This window comes from Rhinoderma darwinii, chromosome 10 (genome assembly GCF_050947455.1).
Source record: "Rhinoderma darwinii isolate aRhiDar2 chromosome 10, aRhiDar2.hap1, whole genome shotgun sequence".
NCBI lineage: Eukaryota > Metazoa > Chordata > Amphibia > Anura > Rhinodermatidae > Rhinoderma > Rhinoderma darwinii.
The window spans coordinates 37,522,067-37,534,343 of record NC_134696.1 but is presented as its reverse complement, the minus strand read 5'-3'; the positions used below and the strand labels follow the sequence as shown (position 1 = coordinate 37,534,343).

The 12,277-nt window shown below is 40.8% G+C and overlaps 1 protein-coding gene across 1 annotated transcript in view; it reads left to right on the top strand.

The window, feature by feature from the left end:
• The window catches only part of ZBTB16 (zinc finger and BTB domain containing 16), a 108,264-nt gene that overhangs the window by 75,920 nt on the left and 20,067 nt on the right, over nt 1-12,277 (top strand). Inside the window, exon 4 of the mRNA XM_075839743.1 lies at nt 4,521-4,607. Within this exon, the coding sequence (XP_075695858.1) occupies nt 4,521-4,607 (87 nt within the window). The remainder of the gene's footprint in view (nt 1-4,520; nt 4,608-12,277) is intronic.

The window sequence follows — 12,277 nt, the reverse complement described above, 5'->3', positions numbered from 1 at the left end:
TATTGTCTGATAATGGAGAATAGTGGTCATAAAAGGTGTAATGTACTTTATACCTGTGCAGTGTAGTCGTTGGAAGGACATGATCTATTACATAGGGCCGATGTCTGACTGCTGTTCATTGGGCCCACCAGAGGAAATGTTCTGCGTAGATGAAGGGTGGGACCTCCAGAATCCTGTGTACATCCACTTTTATTGCATTGTCATCTTTATCGTAATCCTTGCGCGTGCACACCCACATCTCATTAGGTCGAATAGGTTATTTTGGAATCAACCCATAAGAAATGGATCCTAGTGGCAGATGATTGGCTTCAAATAGGGTTGTCTTCTGTGGTACCTTTTGCAGTCTGTTTTTGTGTTGATGCTTGGGCCCACCTAGGCATCCTCTGATACTCTGGTGGGCCAGTCTGACCCTGCACAGTGCAGCTTTACAGACCATTTATGTCTATTGGAAATTTGTGATCAAGATCTCTCTATGCTATTCTAACTTCTAAGATAGTTGAACTTGAATTTCTTATTAAAGATTATTTATGCATAACTACATTTGTCTTAATCGGGCATGATAACCCAGTTTTGGGTTGAGGGCCCTTTCTGGAAACTGTATAGTGCCAGTGGCATACATAGAAGAGGGGGCGCTGTTGCAAAGATCAAAATGGCCCTCCATTAGGCTCCAGTCACACAGCAGGCCTTTGTGTGCTGCCGTACCATGCAATGATCCTAGGTGTGAATATTTCTGTACGTATGGAGCATGCCACAAATTTTTTTTTTTTTCTTCGATCACATCCATACGGAATAGGTAAAGGCACATACACTTGTATGGGGGCCATATTATGGTTCTGTACAACCCGAATGTTGTATGGGGTTGATATGCAAGCCATCTTCATGAGGCATTATAGGGTTTATCAAGATAGGCCATCGATATTGGATCGGTAGGGGGCAACTTTCGGCATCCCCACCGATTAGCTGTTCAAAAGAAGTCGCTGCATTCATACGAGCGCCCCAGCCTCTTCATTGTTTACCTCTTGATTCATCCCTGTTTATACTCGCACGCGTCGTTACTTTTTTGTTTTTAGCGGCTGTGCAAGGTATTGCAGCGCTGTGCCATTCACTTTACAAAAATGTGAAGATAAAAAAACAGAGCGGTTTAATGTACATAAATATTCAACTCCTGTAAGTCAGTATTTTATGGAGCCGTCTTTTGCTGCAATTACAGATGTAAATCTCTTGGCGTAAGTCTCTATTAGCGCAGTACATCTAAACACTGGGAGTTTTGCCACTATTTTAGGCAAAACTGCTCCAACTCCTTCAAGTTAGATGGTTGCATTGGTATTCAGCAGTCTTCAAGTCATGCCACAGATTCCCTATATTAAATTGAGGTCTGGGCTGTGACTCTGCCATTTCATGACATTTTAAATGTTTCCACTTAAACCACTCCTGTAGCTTTAGCCGTATGTTTTAGGGTAATTGTTCTGGAAGGTGAACCTCAGTCCCAGTCTCAAATCTGACAGACTGAGACCGGTTTTCCTCGAATTGTCCCGTATTTACTGCCCTCCATCTTTCCTTCTATCCTGACCAGTTTTCCGGTCCCTGACCATGAATAACATCCCCACAGCATAATGCTGCCACCGCCATGTTTCAATGTGGGAATGGTGTTTTTGGGGTGATGGAAAGTGTTGAGTTTGCGTTACACATAGCGCTTCCCATGATGGCCAAAAAGTAAAATTTCAGTCTAATCTGACCAGAGAACCTTCTTCCATGGGTTTGCCGAGTCTGCCACGTGCTTTTTGGCAAACTCTAATCAAAACGTGTTTTTTTTTTTTTTTTTTTTGTTTTTCTTTCTGCAACCAATTGTTTTTTTTTCTCGCCACTCTTCCATAAAACCGCTCTCAGTAGAGTGTACGGCTTAGTGTTCCTATGAACAGATAGTTACATCTCTGCAGTGGATCTTCAGAGCTCCTTCAGGGTTATGTTGGTGTGTCTTTTTTATTTTTATTTTTTTAATCCCTGAATGCCCCCCCTGCCCAGTCTGTGAGTTTAGGTGGTCTGCTGCCTTTTGTCAGTTGTGCCATATTCTTTCAATTTTTTTATTATAATCCAATGCGGATCTATACTTCTCCACAAGTTTCTCTGACCTGTTTGGAGAGCTCCTTGGTCTTCATGTTGCTTGCTTAGGAGTATATCGGGCTCCGGGGCCTTTCAGAACGGGTGTATTTATACTGAGGTCATGTGACACTTTAATTGCACACAGTAGGATCTTATTCTCAAATGATTGTGACTTCTAAAGTTTATTGGTTTGACCAGACCTTTTTTTTTTTAACGGGTTTTATAGCAAAAATAATGAATACGTATGTACTAACAACTTTTCCGTTTTTATTAAAAAAAATAAAAAATTTTTTTTCATTAATTACTAAACAAGGTATTTTTTTCTCATTCCACTGTAACAATGCAAATTTTATGTAATAGATGTGACATCCAAATTTAAATACACTTTTTAATTCCAGGTTGTAAAGCAACATGGGGGGAGGGTAAGAGCAAGGTACTGTTTGCCCTCAATATACACCTATAAAGCTAAAGAATCACCTTGAGGCCTCCTTTTTTACTTTCCGGTCAAAAAAAAAATAAAAAAAAAATAAATATATATATATATATATATAATTGTTTTGTTTTTTGCTTTTTTTTTTTTGTAAAATTGTACTTTTTTTTTTTTTTTTTACTTTTTTTGTCTTACTAACCTACCACCAAAACAACCATGGGGAAAAAAAACCTATGTACTGGATTAGAACACCATGGCTGCTTTCTTCCAAACCGTTTCACATCTGTCCACGGGTTGTGCCGGATACTGCAGCTAAATTCTTGATGTGTTCAGAAATATAATAATCCCTGTAGGATAAAGGCATTTTTGGCCTTTAGTATCTAGCAAAAACGTTTTTTTTGTTTTTTTTTTCCTTATTAGTTTATATTATGCCTATTAAATTAAAAAAATTATATATTTAAACAAAACTTTAAGGATCTTGCACGGTCTTCATTTGTGACACAGGAAAAATCCACCTTTTATGTACGGTGTCTTGTCAACTGCCAAGAATGGCTTTTTCTCCGATCCCGGATGTTGTGGCAGTAGTGCGGCTGTTTTATTACAAGGAAAAGCTACGCAATTTTCTGATCTACTTTGAATACCATGCGGAATTAATGCAAAATGTCTGCTTTTGGTCATTGAATATGAACCTTCATTTCTTCAAGGTTATGTAAAAAAAATTTGTCATAAGATGCTCACACAAGGCCTTAGTAATAGATCGGAGCGGAAGACGGAAGGGGGGCCCTCCTCCGACCCTGTGCACTTTCGGCAACTCACAGATTGAGCCCCCTTCGTTCACATATGTTTTTGTTTGCATCAATAACCTATATATGTGAAGGAAGGGGGCCCGATCTGTGAGTTGCCGATAGTGCACAGGGAGGGGAGAGGGCCCCCTCCATCTGCCACATGGCCGTTCCGATCTATGCGCACGGTGTTTAGAGCAGCTGATCGGGCCCCCACCCCCTCTGGGCCCCTGTGCAGCCAGACCGGCTGCATCAGCGATATGTCCGCCCCGGGCTCCGCTCACATCTGCATTGTTTTAAGCTCTTTTTTTAGAAGCCTCTCTCACCTATTCCACCAAACATCCCAGACAAAATAGTGCAGCATGCACCGCTAATTTGTCCAGTAAAATGGCGGACGCCATGAAGAAACCCCAACGGATCCCATTAGTCAATAGGGGTTCCATTTGGCGCTGTTGGTGTCCGTTATGGAATAGATTAGTCGCTGCCGACTTTTTCAAAGTTCTGCTCCTATGACTGATCGGAACAACGGCCATGAGCAACGCAGATGTGACTAGTTTTCCTACGTGTTTGGATCAGATGAAGAAAAGCATAAGACCACTGTTCACACTGGCATTGATTTCTATTTTTACTATGATGATTCAACTATGATCTACCATGATCAGTTTAATGGATCAGTCATAATTTTTTTTTTATACTCCTCCCATATACGTAATGGGTCTGTCAGGTTTCTGTCATCTATCCTCCTTTTTTTTTTCTGGATAGAAAAACGCAGCATGCTACGCTATTCTGCACTTCAAAAGGCGACAACCTGACAGAAAAAACTGTCGTAAGTGTGAACTAAGCCTAAGACAATTGACAGCTGTGCCCTTTAGATGTAAGGAATAAGCAATGTTTTATAAATGACCGATGCCAGTGAGTGATGAGGACTCGTGTTGATACGCTCAGCGGTCTCCTGGGGGTACATACATAAAGCTTGGTTTGGTAATAAAAAATTTTTTTTATTTTCTTTACGCTCTGGGAGGTCGGAGTGGTGGCGTTCATCCCGATTTATTAATGTTTTTATTCATAGGTTGTCTTGGTTTGTTGTTACCATACAGTAAATATGGACCAGAATCACCATCTTTTTCGAAACTGTAGTTTAAGGTAATTTGGTTACATTTTGTCTGAAGAAGAAAATATTTTTTATATGTTTTTATTTTTCTTAACAGCTGGAGCCAAAGCGTTTGTATGTGAGCAGTGTGGAGCACAATTCTCTAAGGAAGATGCATATGAAGCTCACCGGAGGACGCACAATGGTTAGTATTGGCCACAAATTACTCTATTTACAGCAGCTTGAGCAATTCCTGCGAATATATCGAAACTGTATAGATCTATAGATTTCCTGTGCAAATGGGAGCCAAGGCTAGGGTGGCTATTTAAAAAAATAATTTTTTTGAAATGGTTGTCTTCATGTTTCGAGGTGTAAAGTGTTCTAAAATGCACCCCCCTCTATATTAAGTCTTGCTATTTAAGATCTTCCCGAATATATTAAAGAGGCTCTGTCACCAGATTTTGCAACCCCTATCTGCTATTGCAGCAGATAGGCGCTGCAATGTAGATTACAGTAACGTTTTTATTTTTAAAAAACGAGCATTTTTGGCCAAGTTATGACCATTTTTGTATTTATGTAAATGAGGCTTGCAAAAGTCCAAGTGGGTGTGTTTAAAAGTAAAAGTCCAAGTGGGCGTGTATTATGTGTGTTACATCGGGGCGTGTTTACTACTTTTACTAGCTGGGCTTTCTGACGAGAAGTATCATCCACTTCTCTTCAGAACGCCCAGCTTCTGGAAGTGCAGATCTGTGACGTCACTCACAGGTCCTGCATCATGTCGGCACCAGAGGCTACAGTTGATTCTGCAGCAGCATCAGCGTTTGCAGGTAAGTAGCTACATCGATTTACCTGCAAACGCCGATGCTGCTGCAGAATCATCTGTAGCCTCTGGTGCCGATGTGTCCTCGCTCGTCTGACACGATGCAGGACCTGGGGAAGTGACGTCACAGCGTGATCTCTCGAGAACACGCTGTGTGTCTGCACTGCCAGAAGCTGGGCGTTCTGAAGAGAAGTGGATGATACTTCTATACACAACGCCCAGCTAGTAATAGTAGTAAAAACGCCCCGATGTACGCACATAATACACGCCCACTTGTACTTTTACTTTTCAACACGCCCAGTTGTACTTTTGCAAGCCTCATTTGCATAAATACAAAAATGGTCTTAACTTGGCCAAAAATGCTCGTTTTTTAAAAATAAAAACGTTACTCTTATCTACATTGCAGCGCCGATCTGCTGCAATAGCAGATAGGGGTTGCAAAATCTGGTGACAGAGCCTCTTTAATTATATCCAAGAATTTAACATACTAGTCTTATAACTTTTCACCTATATCCTGCCCATTTATATGTCGAGAATTGGGCAATACCGTTGTTACTACTTTAGATAAAGGTATCTTACAATACATATACTAGTCCTTCTCAATGAATTAGAATATCATCAAAAAGTGAAACTCATACTTATTATATAGATTCATTACACAGTGATCTATTTCCAGCATTTTTTATTTTTTTTGTTTTTTAATGTTGATGATTATGGTAACCATTAATGAAAACCCAAATTTTTGTGTCTCCGAAAATTAGAATATTATATAAGCCCAATTTCGAAGCTGATTTTTAATACTGAAATGTTGGCCTACTCAAAAGTATGTCCAGTATATGCCCTCAATACTTGGTCGGGGCTCCTTTTGCATGAATGCGGCGTGGCATGGAGGCGATCAGCCTGTGGCACTGCTGAGGTGTTATGGAGGCCCAGGTTGCTTTGATAGCGGCCTTCAGCTCGTCTGCATTGTTGGGTCTGGTGTCTCCTCTTCCTCTTGACAATACCCTATAGATTTTCTATGGGGATTAGGTCCAGCGCGTTTGCTGGCCAATCAAGCGCAGTGATACTGTGGTTATTACACCAGATATTGATATAACACACTGCACCTGACCACACTGCCAAAAGTACCAAGTCCAGAATCAGCGCAGCCATCTACCAGCAAACTCGCCTGACCTAAACCCATACAGAAAACAGCGTTGCACCTGTCCACAGGTTGTGTGTGTTTATTGCTGCTCGGCCCCATTCACTTCAATAACAGCAGAGCTGAAATACCAGACATAATTCTTCCCATTGAAGAGATTCTATCAAGGCTGATAAGTTGGTGTCCTGGGAGTCAGACCCTGACCCATCAGCTGTTGAGGGCCTATCCGGAGGATAGGACATCAACTTTTACTGACTGGAAAACCCCTTTAATCTTTAAATAGTCTAACTCTTGTGTGATCTAACCCATGACTGTTTGTCTCGGATCATACAAGTTTAAAATGCCTAAGTCAGATTATTTAAAGACTGTGGTTAAAGAAAAAAAAATCTCCGCTGTAATGCGCCCGTGTTAGTGTACCTGGCACATGTTCTTACATAAATAACATGATAGTAATTGGCTGACCACTCTCCATTAATCTACACAGGAGTCGTACTTGTCAGACACTAGGTGGCAGTATTGATAACAGACTGAAACGTGTAGAACATGGTGCCAAATCTGAAGTTGTAGAATGGATTAGAGAATCATAATCGTGAGTGAAATGATGTATGAGAATAGTTTAGAGGAGAGAGGCTCTTTACAAACATTGATAGGGACTGTTTTTTACAAGAAATGTAAATTGCATTACATTGATGAATATTGGAAAGCCAGTGCCAAAGTAGTTTTGCATAACAATCAGATAATTTTTTTTTTTTATATTCCCATTGTTAAATCGTATAAAAATATTATTTTTTTTAAATTAAAAATGAACACCAGAACTCAGACCCAGAAGCCATGTTTCATTCTCGGGTGTGGTATCCAGAAGTGCTGATGGTCATCGAGAATTGTCACCTGCCCATTTTCAATAAAGCTAGTGACTTCTGGTTTATAAAGGGCCATGGAGATTGGAGGTGTCACCTGTGTAGTTCAACTCTTGGTGGGGGTTAGTAACAACCCTTGCAGTCCAAGTGTCCTGTGAAATGCCGGGGTCCTCATCGCATTGTTCAAAGTGTATAATATTTTTAAGATTTTGCTTTAACGCACTGTTTATTACAGGGCTAAAATGGACATTAAATTGTAGACACATTAACATTGTAGAAGACACTGATAAATGGAGGGATTAAAAGAAAAAAAAAAATCATTCCGTTAAGTAAAGGTCCAAGGAAACACCAATGTCCCGTAACTAATAGACTCTAAGCAGCCGTTACTTTCATTGGTCTGACTTTCAGAATATTGATCACGGCTGATATATGGCTCCTATAAAACGCCATGATTTGCATAGTTTTCACTCTGTTAGAATAATGTAAATGTTGGTTCATTATCTTCCTACATAAACTGTAGTTGTTGGTAGATTAACTTGCTGAAGAAAGGTCTATGTAGAACAAGTTTGTGGAGGTGAGATGGCTCCGGAGACAACATTTTATACCCTCTATTCTGTTGTAATCCTAAAAAGGAGGTAGAGCAATGGTCCCATTGATGTCCTCCAAAGTACGGGCATTTTTACTCATTGGCATATGGATGATGGACTACCAAACCCACTCTATATTTTTGGGCCAGCCTATCCATTTTTCCCATAGCCATCGCTCCATTTTCAAGTTTTTTTTTCTTCTTGTAATGGTTAAACATACCGGAATCCAGTTCCCTACCCGTGACCTTGATGTACCAGCGTCTGACTTTAGCAGCTTGTGGTTTCATCAGGAGCCTCCAGGTTTCTATACAGTATCACATCAGCATCCCAAAATAGGTTGAAACCGGTCACCAAGACAAGTCCACTCTAAATTATCCATGAAAATGCTGCTATCTATGTCAGTGTTACATTCCTATGATGTTATTTACAGTTAAAGAGCATCTTGGTATGAATAAAGAAAGTATAACCCCTGCAGTATGTGAGTGCCCAAGCCTAGGCATTATTACTTTATGCCAGAGCCACACTATGTTTTAGAGATCGTTTTTTGGCACGGCAGGACCTCCTAACAAGACTGTCCAAACAACAAACTTTCTTTACATTTTATGAAGAATGATGAAAGAAAAGAATACATTGTTTTTTATTTTAGATCGCCTAAACTAGCAATAAGCTGATCATGTTGTTGTAGCACTCGGGGTTGTCCACTTTTCAAAAACATTTCAAAAGTGTTCAATTTTCCTGCAGTGCCGCTACAGGAGAGATTAGTCATTGCATGATACCTGTTGTAATGAATAGGCGGTCTGTGTAATCCAGGGACAGACTGGGTCCTCCAGAGAAACAGAATCTTTGTAGCCACTCTGATCTTGAGCTAAATGATGGAGGTCTTGAACGAGGGATCCTCAATGTTCACTCGAAATACCCTAATAGGGTATTTGTAAACCTAAACCAGACGAACCCTTCAAAGTCTACCTGTTACCAGCTGGTTGGCCTCTATGTTCTGCCGATCAGCTCAGTAGGAATGGTGATCAGTAAAGCAGGATGAACATAGAGAACTCTTGAACATTGGAGTCAGACCCTTCTCTTTCCTAAGACATATTGGAAAATCTGTTTAGGCGTTATGTATTTTATCATCTGCGCTCAGTCTGTTCCTTTGCACAACCCAATTATCACCCTGATTGTCAATTTGGGGAAGAAAATAGAACTATATATAACCACAATAAAAGTTGTCACATTTATGGTAAATAGATACATTGCATTAACCGCTCATCCCTTTAAAATGGCTGCCTCCGGTGTGAATAATGCCAAGTCCACCCTTATTATTGCCACTCACAGAAACTGAAGTGGCCTTTCAGCATTGATCTATTTCTATATGTAACTTTTGTCTTTAGCTTTTACGGTGCCCCCCTCCTCCGATTGTAATCTCCACCTCAAACTCCACATATTTTCCCATGACAATGCCATTGGTTAGGGATTAGCGGTTTGGCAGTTTTGACCTTTCACCTCCAGTCCACAAAAGCAACATGATTATGGAATGGGAACAGGTTTTCCCTGTACTTTAGATAAAGTATTACCATGGCAAACCCCTTCTATAGTCATGTAGTGGCCAACATAAGGACCTTCTCGTTCCGGCTTATCATTTTTAGATCTATTCCTACAACGTATTTGACTTCGATTTAACGTTTCTCGTTGAAGAAAGCTGTAATTGTTCAAGGATTCTTGTGTGACTGTAATTTATTGTGTAGTGAATGTCTTACTACCTATAGGCTGCCCTCCTTTTGTCTGATCATATGTCATTCAATCTGTCCACATTTATGCAGAATGGTGCGATACATAAAATAACAGAACTATTGATCTTTCCATAGCAACCCGCTTTTTTCACACACAGTTCCAGAATAGTTCCCTTTAAAGCTTTAGGATTGATTTTAAGCTTTGTCCAGTCACAGGGTCATCTCGTGCTTTGACCTAAAGCCCTGCTTCTTTGTATATAGAGGGTCTGATCAGTATGCAGACACAAAGCTCCCCCTCCCCTCGTCTTTATCCCACACTTATTTTTCTTTAGGAAACCAGGGTGATGAGAGGGAACAGAAGGGGATATTCCCTTTTCCCTCATTTTAAAAGCTCTGGGGAAAATCTGTTATTTACAATTCTCCTCTACAACTGTATCTGTCTGGAGCAGCTAGGAAATACATCCGTGTTATTATGATCTTCGATGATGTGTCGGATGTTTTATGACTATAATGGCCTCTGAGTGTTAAAAAAAAAAAAAAGCCAAAGTCAAGGAAACCTTTTCAAAAGTACAAAATGATTAATGAATTGTGAGGGGAGACAAAACCTTCCTTATGTGACCTGGTATTAAAACTAGGCGACCAAAATTTGATTGTTTGCCCCATCTATCTACATGTGTTGTAGAGTCTTTATGTGAATAGCGCATATCCTCATAGGAAGTTCTTATTTCCATCTCCAAACGGCTGGGACTTGTCCATTGATGTAAAGACTTGGCGGCGACAATGATGAGCAGTCATCGGAGCACTCATCAGGAAGAAGGCATACACGAAAAGATATTTCTCTCGATCATTTGTATTATAAAAAAAAAAAAAAAAAAAAAAAGCATTCGCATTGTTTCGATGATGGTAAACTCAATGATACTGTTGGGGTCTTTACCACTAATGGTTGAGAGAAAGTTTAAGCCTAAACGAGAAGTGTTTCAACCGATTGAGCAGGTTTACATTGGTCGGAACGAATCTTTATTTATTTTATTTTTTTTTAGTATCTTTTTAGATGTTACAATTAAAGGGAAGGTGTCATGTATTTTATTAATTTTTTTAATTATTTCTTTTAATATAATAAAAATATTATTTGTGTTCTCATTTTTTAACTTTTTACTGTATTCATACTTTTACTTCTCTATGGGGGCTGCCATTTTTTTTTTATCTGTGTCGATTAACGACACATACAGAGATGCTATACGGCACATACAACCCCATAGAGAATGCGAACGGGAGCCGTTCCATTCTCGGAAGCGTGCGCCGTCTGGGAACGGCGTATGCCCCGCTCCCACACAGACCTAAACAAAGTAGAGCGCCATTTTCATGTGGACCTGAAGTCGCTGCAGGACAGTAAGATGACGACTTCCGGCCATATGTTCAACTTTGTTAGACCAGCAGAGGCGTCAGGAGCAGGTAATTTATGTTCGTGTATGATGTGTGTATTATGTTCGTGTAGGTTTGTGTGATACTGTCTTCTGAGCCCTGTATCTAATCCTCCTACCACTGTGCATTCGCTCAGAAAATGGCGGCACACAGTGTAGGAGGTTTGAAGACATTCGAACCCTTCCTTCTCCTGGCACTAGCCAGAAGAAGGGAGGGGGGATTGTGTGAGGACACTAGAGGAGAGTGTGTCCACCCCAAATGTGCAGCATAAATCAATGAGGTTGCTTTACCACATTGACCATGCTGCAATTTTGGGAACTGCTCCCTCTAGTGGCCAGCACATGGAAATGTTATAAATTAGAATCTAATTTATAATATTTCCTGACTTGTCAAAATTTTGTAATAATTGAAACAATGTGTAATCCCTTAAATACTAATTGTTTAACTGAAATTTTTTTTAATAATTTCTAGCGACACATTCCCATTAACCCCTTCCCGCAATTTCACGTACAGTTACGTGATGGGAGATGGTGTTTTCCCGCAACTCCACGTAACTGTACGTGAAACAAATGGAGCTGGCTCAGGAGCTGAGCCAGCGACATCACCGCCGGGTGACAGCTGTATGTTACAGCTGGCACCCTGAGGTATCGGGCAGGAACGGAGCTAGCCTCCGATCCGACCGATTAACCCCTCACATGCTGCGTTTAATAGAGATCGCAGCATGTGAGGAATTTATAGCCACCGGCACCCCAGCAACGGCGATTGGAGGGCTAATATTTACCTCCCGGTCTGCCTGTAACGGAATCCTCCTATGCCCCTTCGTTGGCAGGGCCCAGGAGGCTTCCGGTAACATCGGCAAGAGCCGGCGTCATCAGCAGTGGGTGTCCGCTGTATGTTACAGCGGACATCCCACTGTAAAGGCAGGAACCGGAGCTATCTCCGATTCCTGCCATTAACCCCTTCAATGCAGCGATTCAATGCAATCGCTGCATCAAAGTGGTTTGTATGAAATCGGCAGCCTGCCATGCGATGGCAAGGCTGGCGACTGTTACTATGGCTTCCTATCTGCCATTACGGAAGCCGATTAGGCCCCGCCCGGAGGCGGAGCCTGATCGGCTTGCTGTCAGTGAACAACTGACAGTTCTAATACATTGCACTACATAGGTAGTGCAATGTATTAGAACATCAAACAAACAGTTGGACCTTCAAGTCCCCTAGTGGGACTAAAGAAAAGTGTCAAAAAAGTAAAAATAAAAGTTGTAAAAAATACAGTAAAAGTTTCAAATAATAACACAACACAATCGCCCTTTTTCCCTTATCAAGT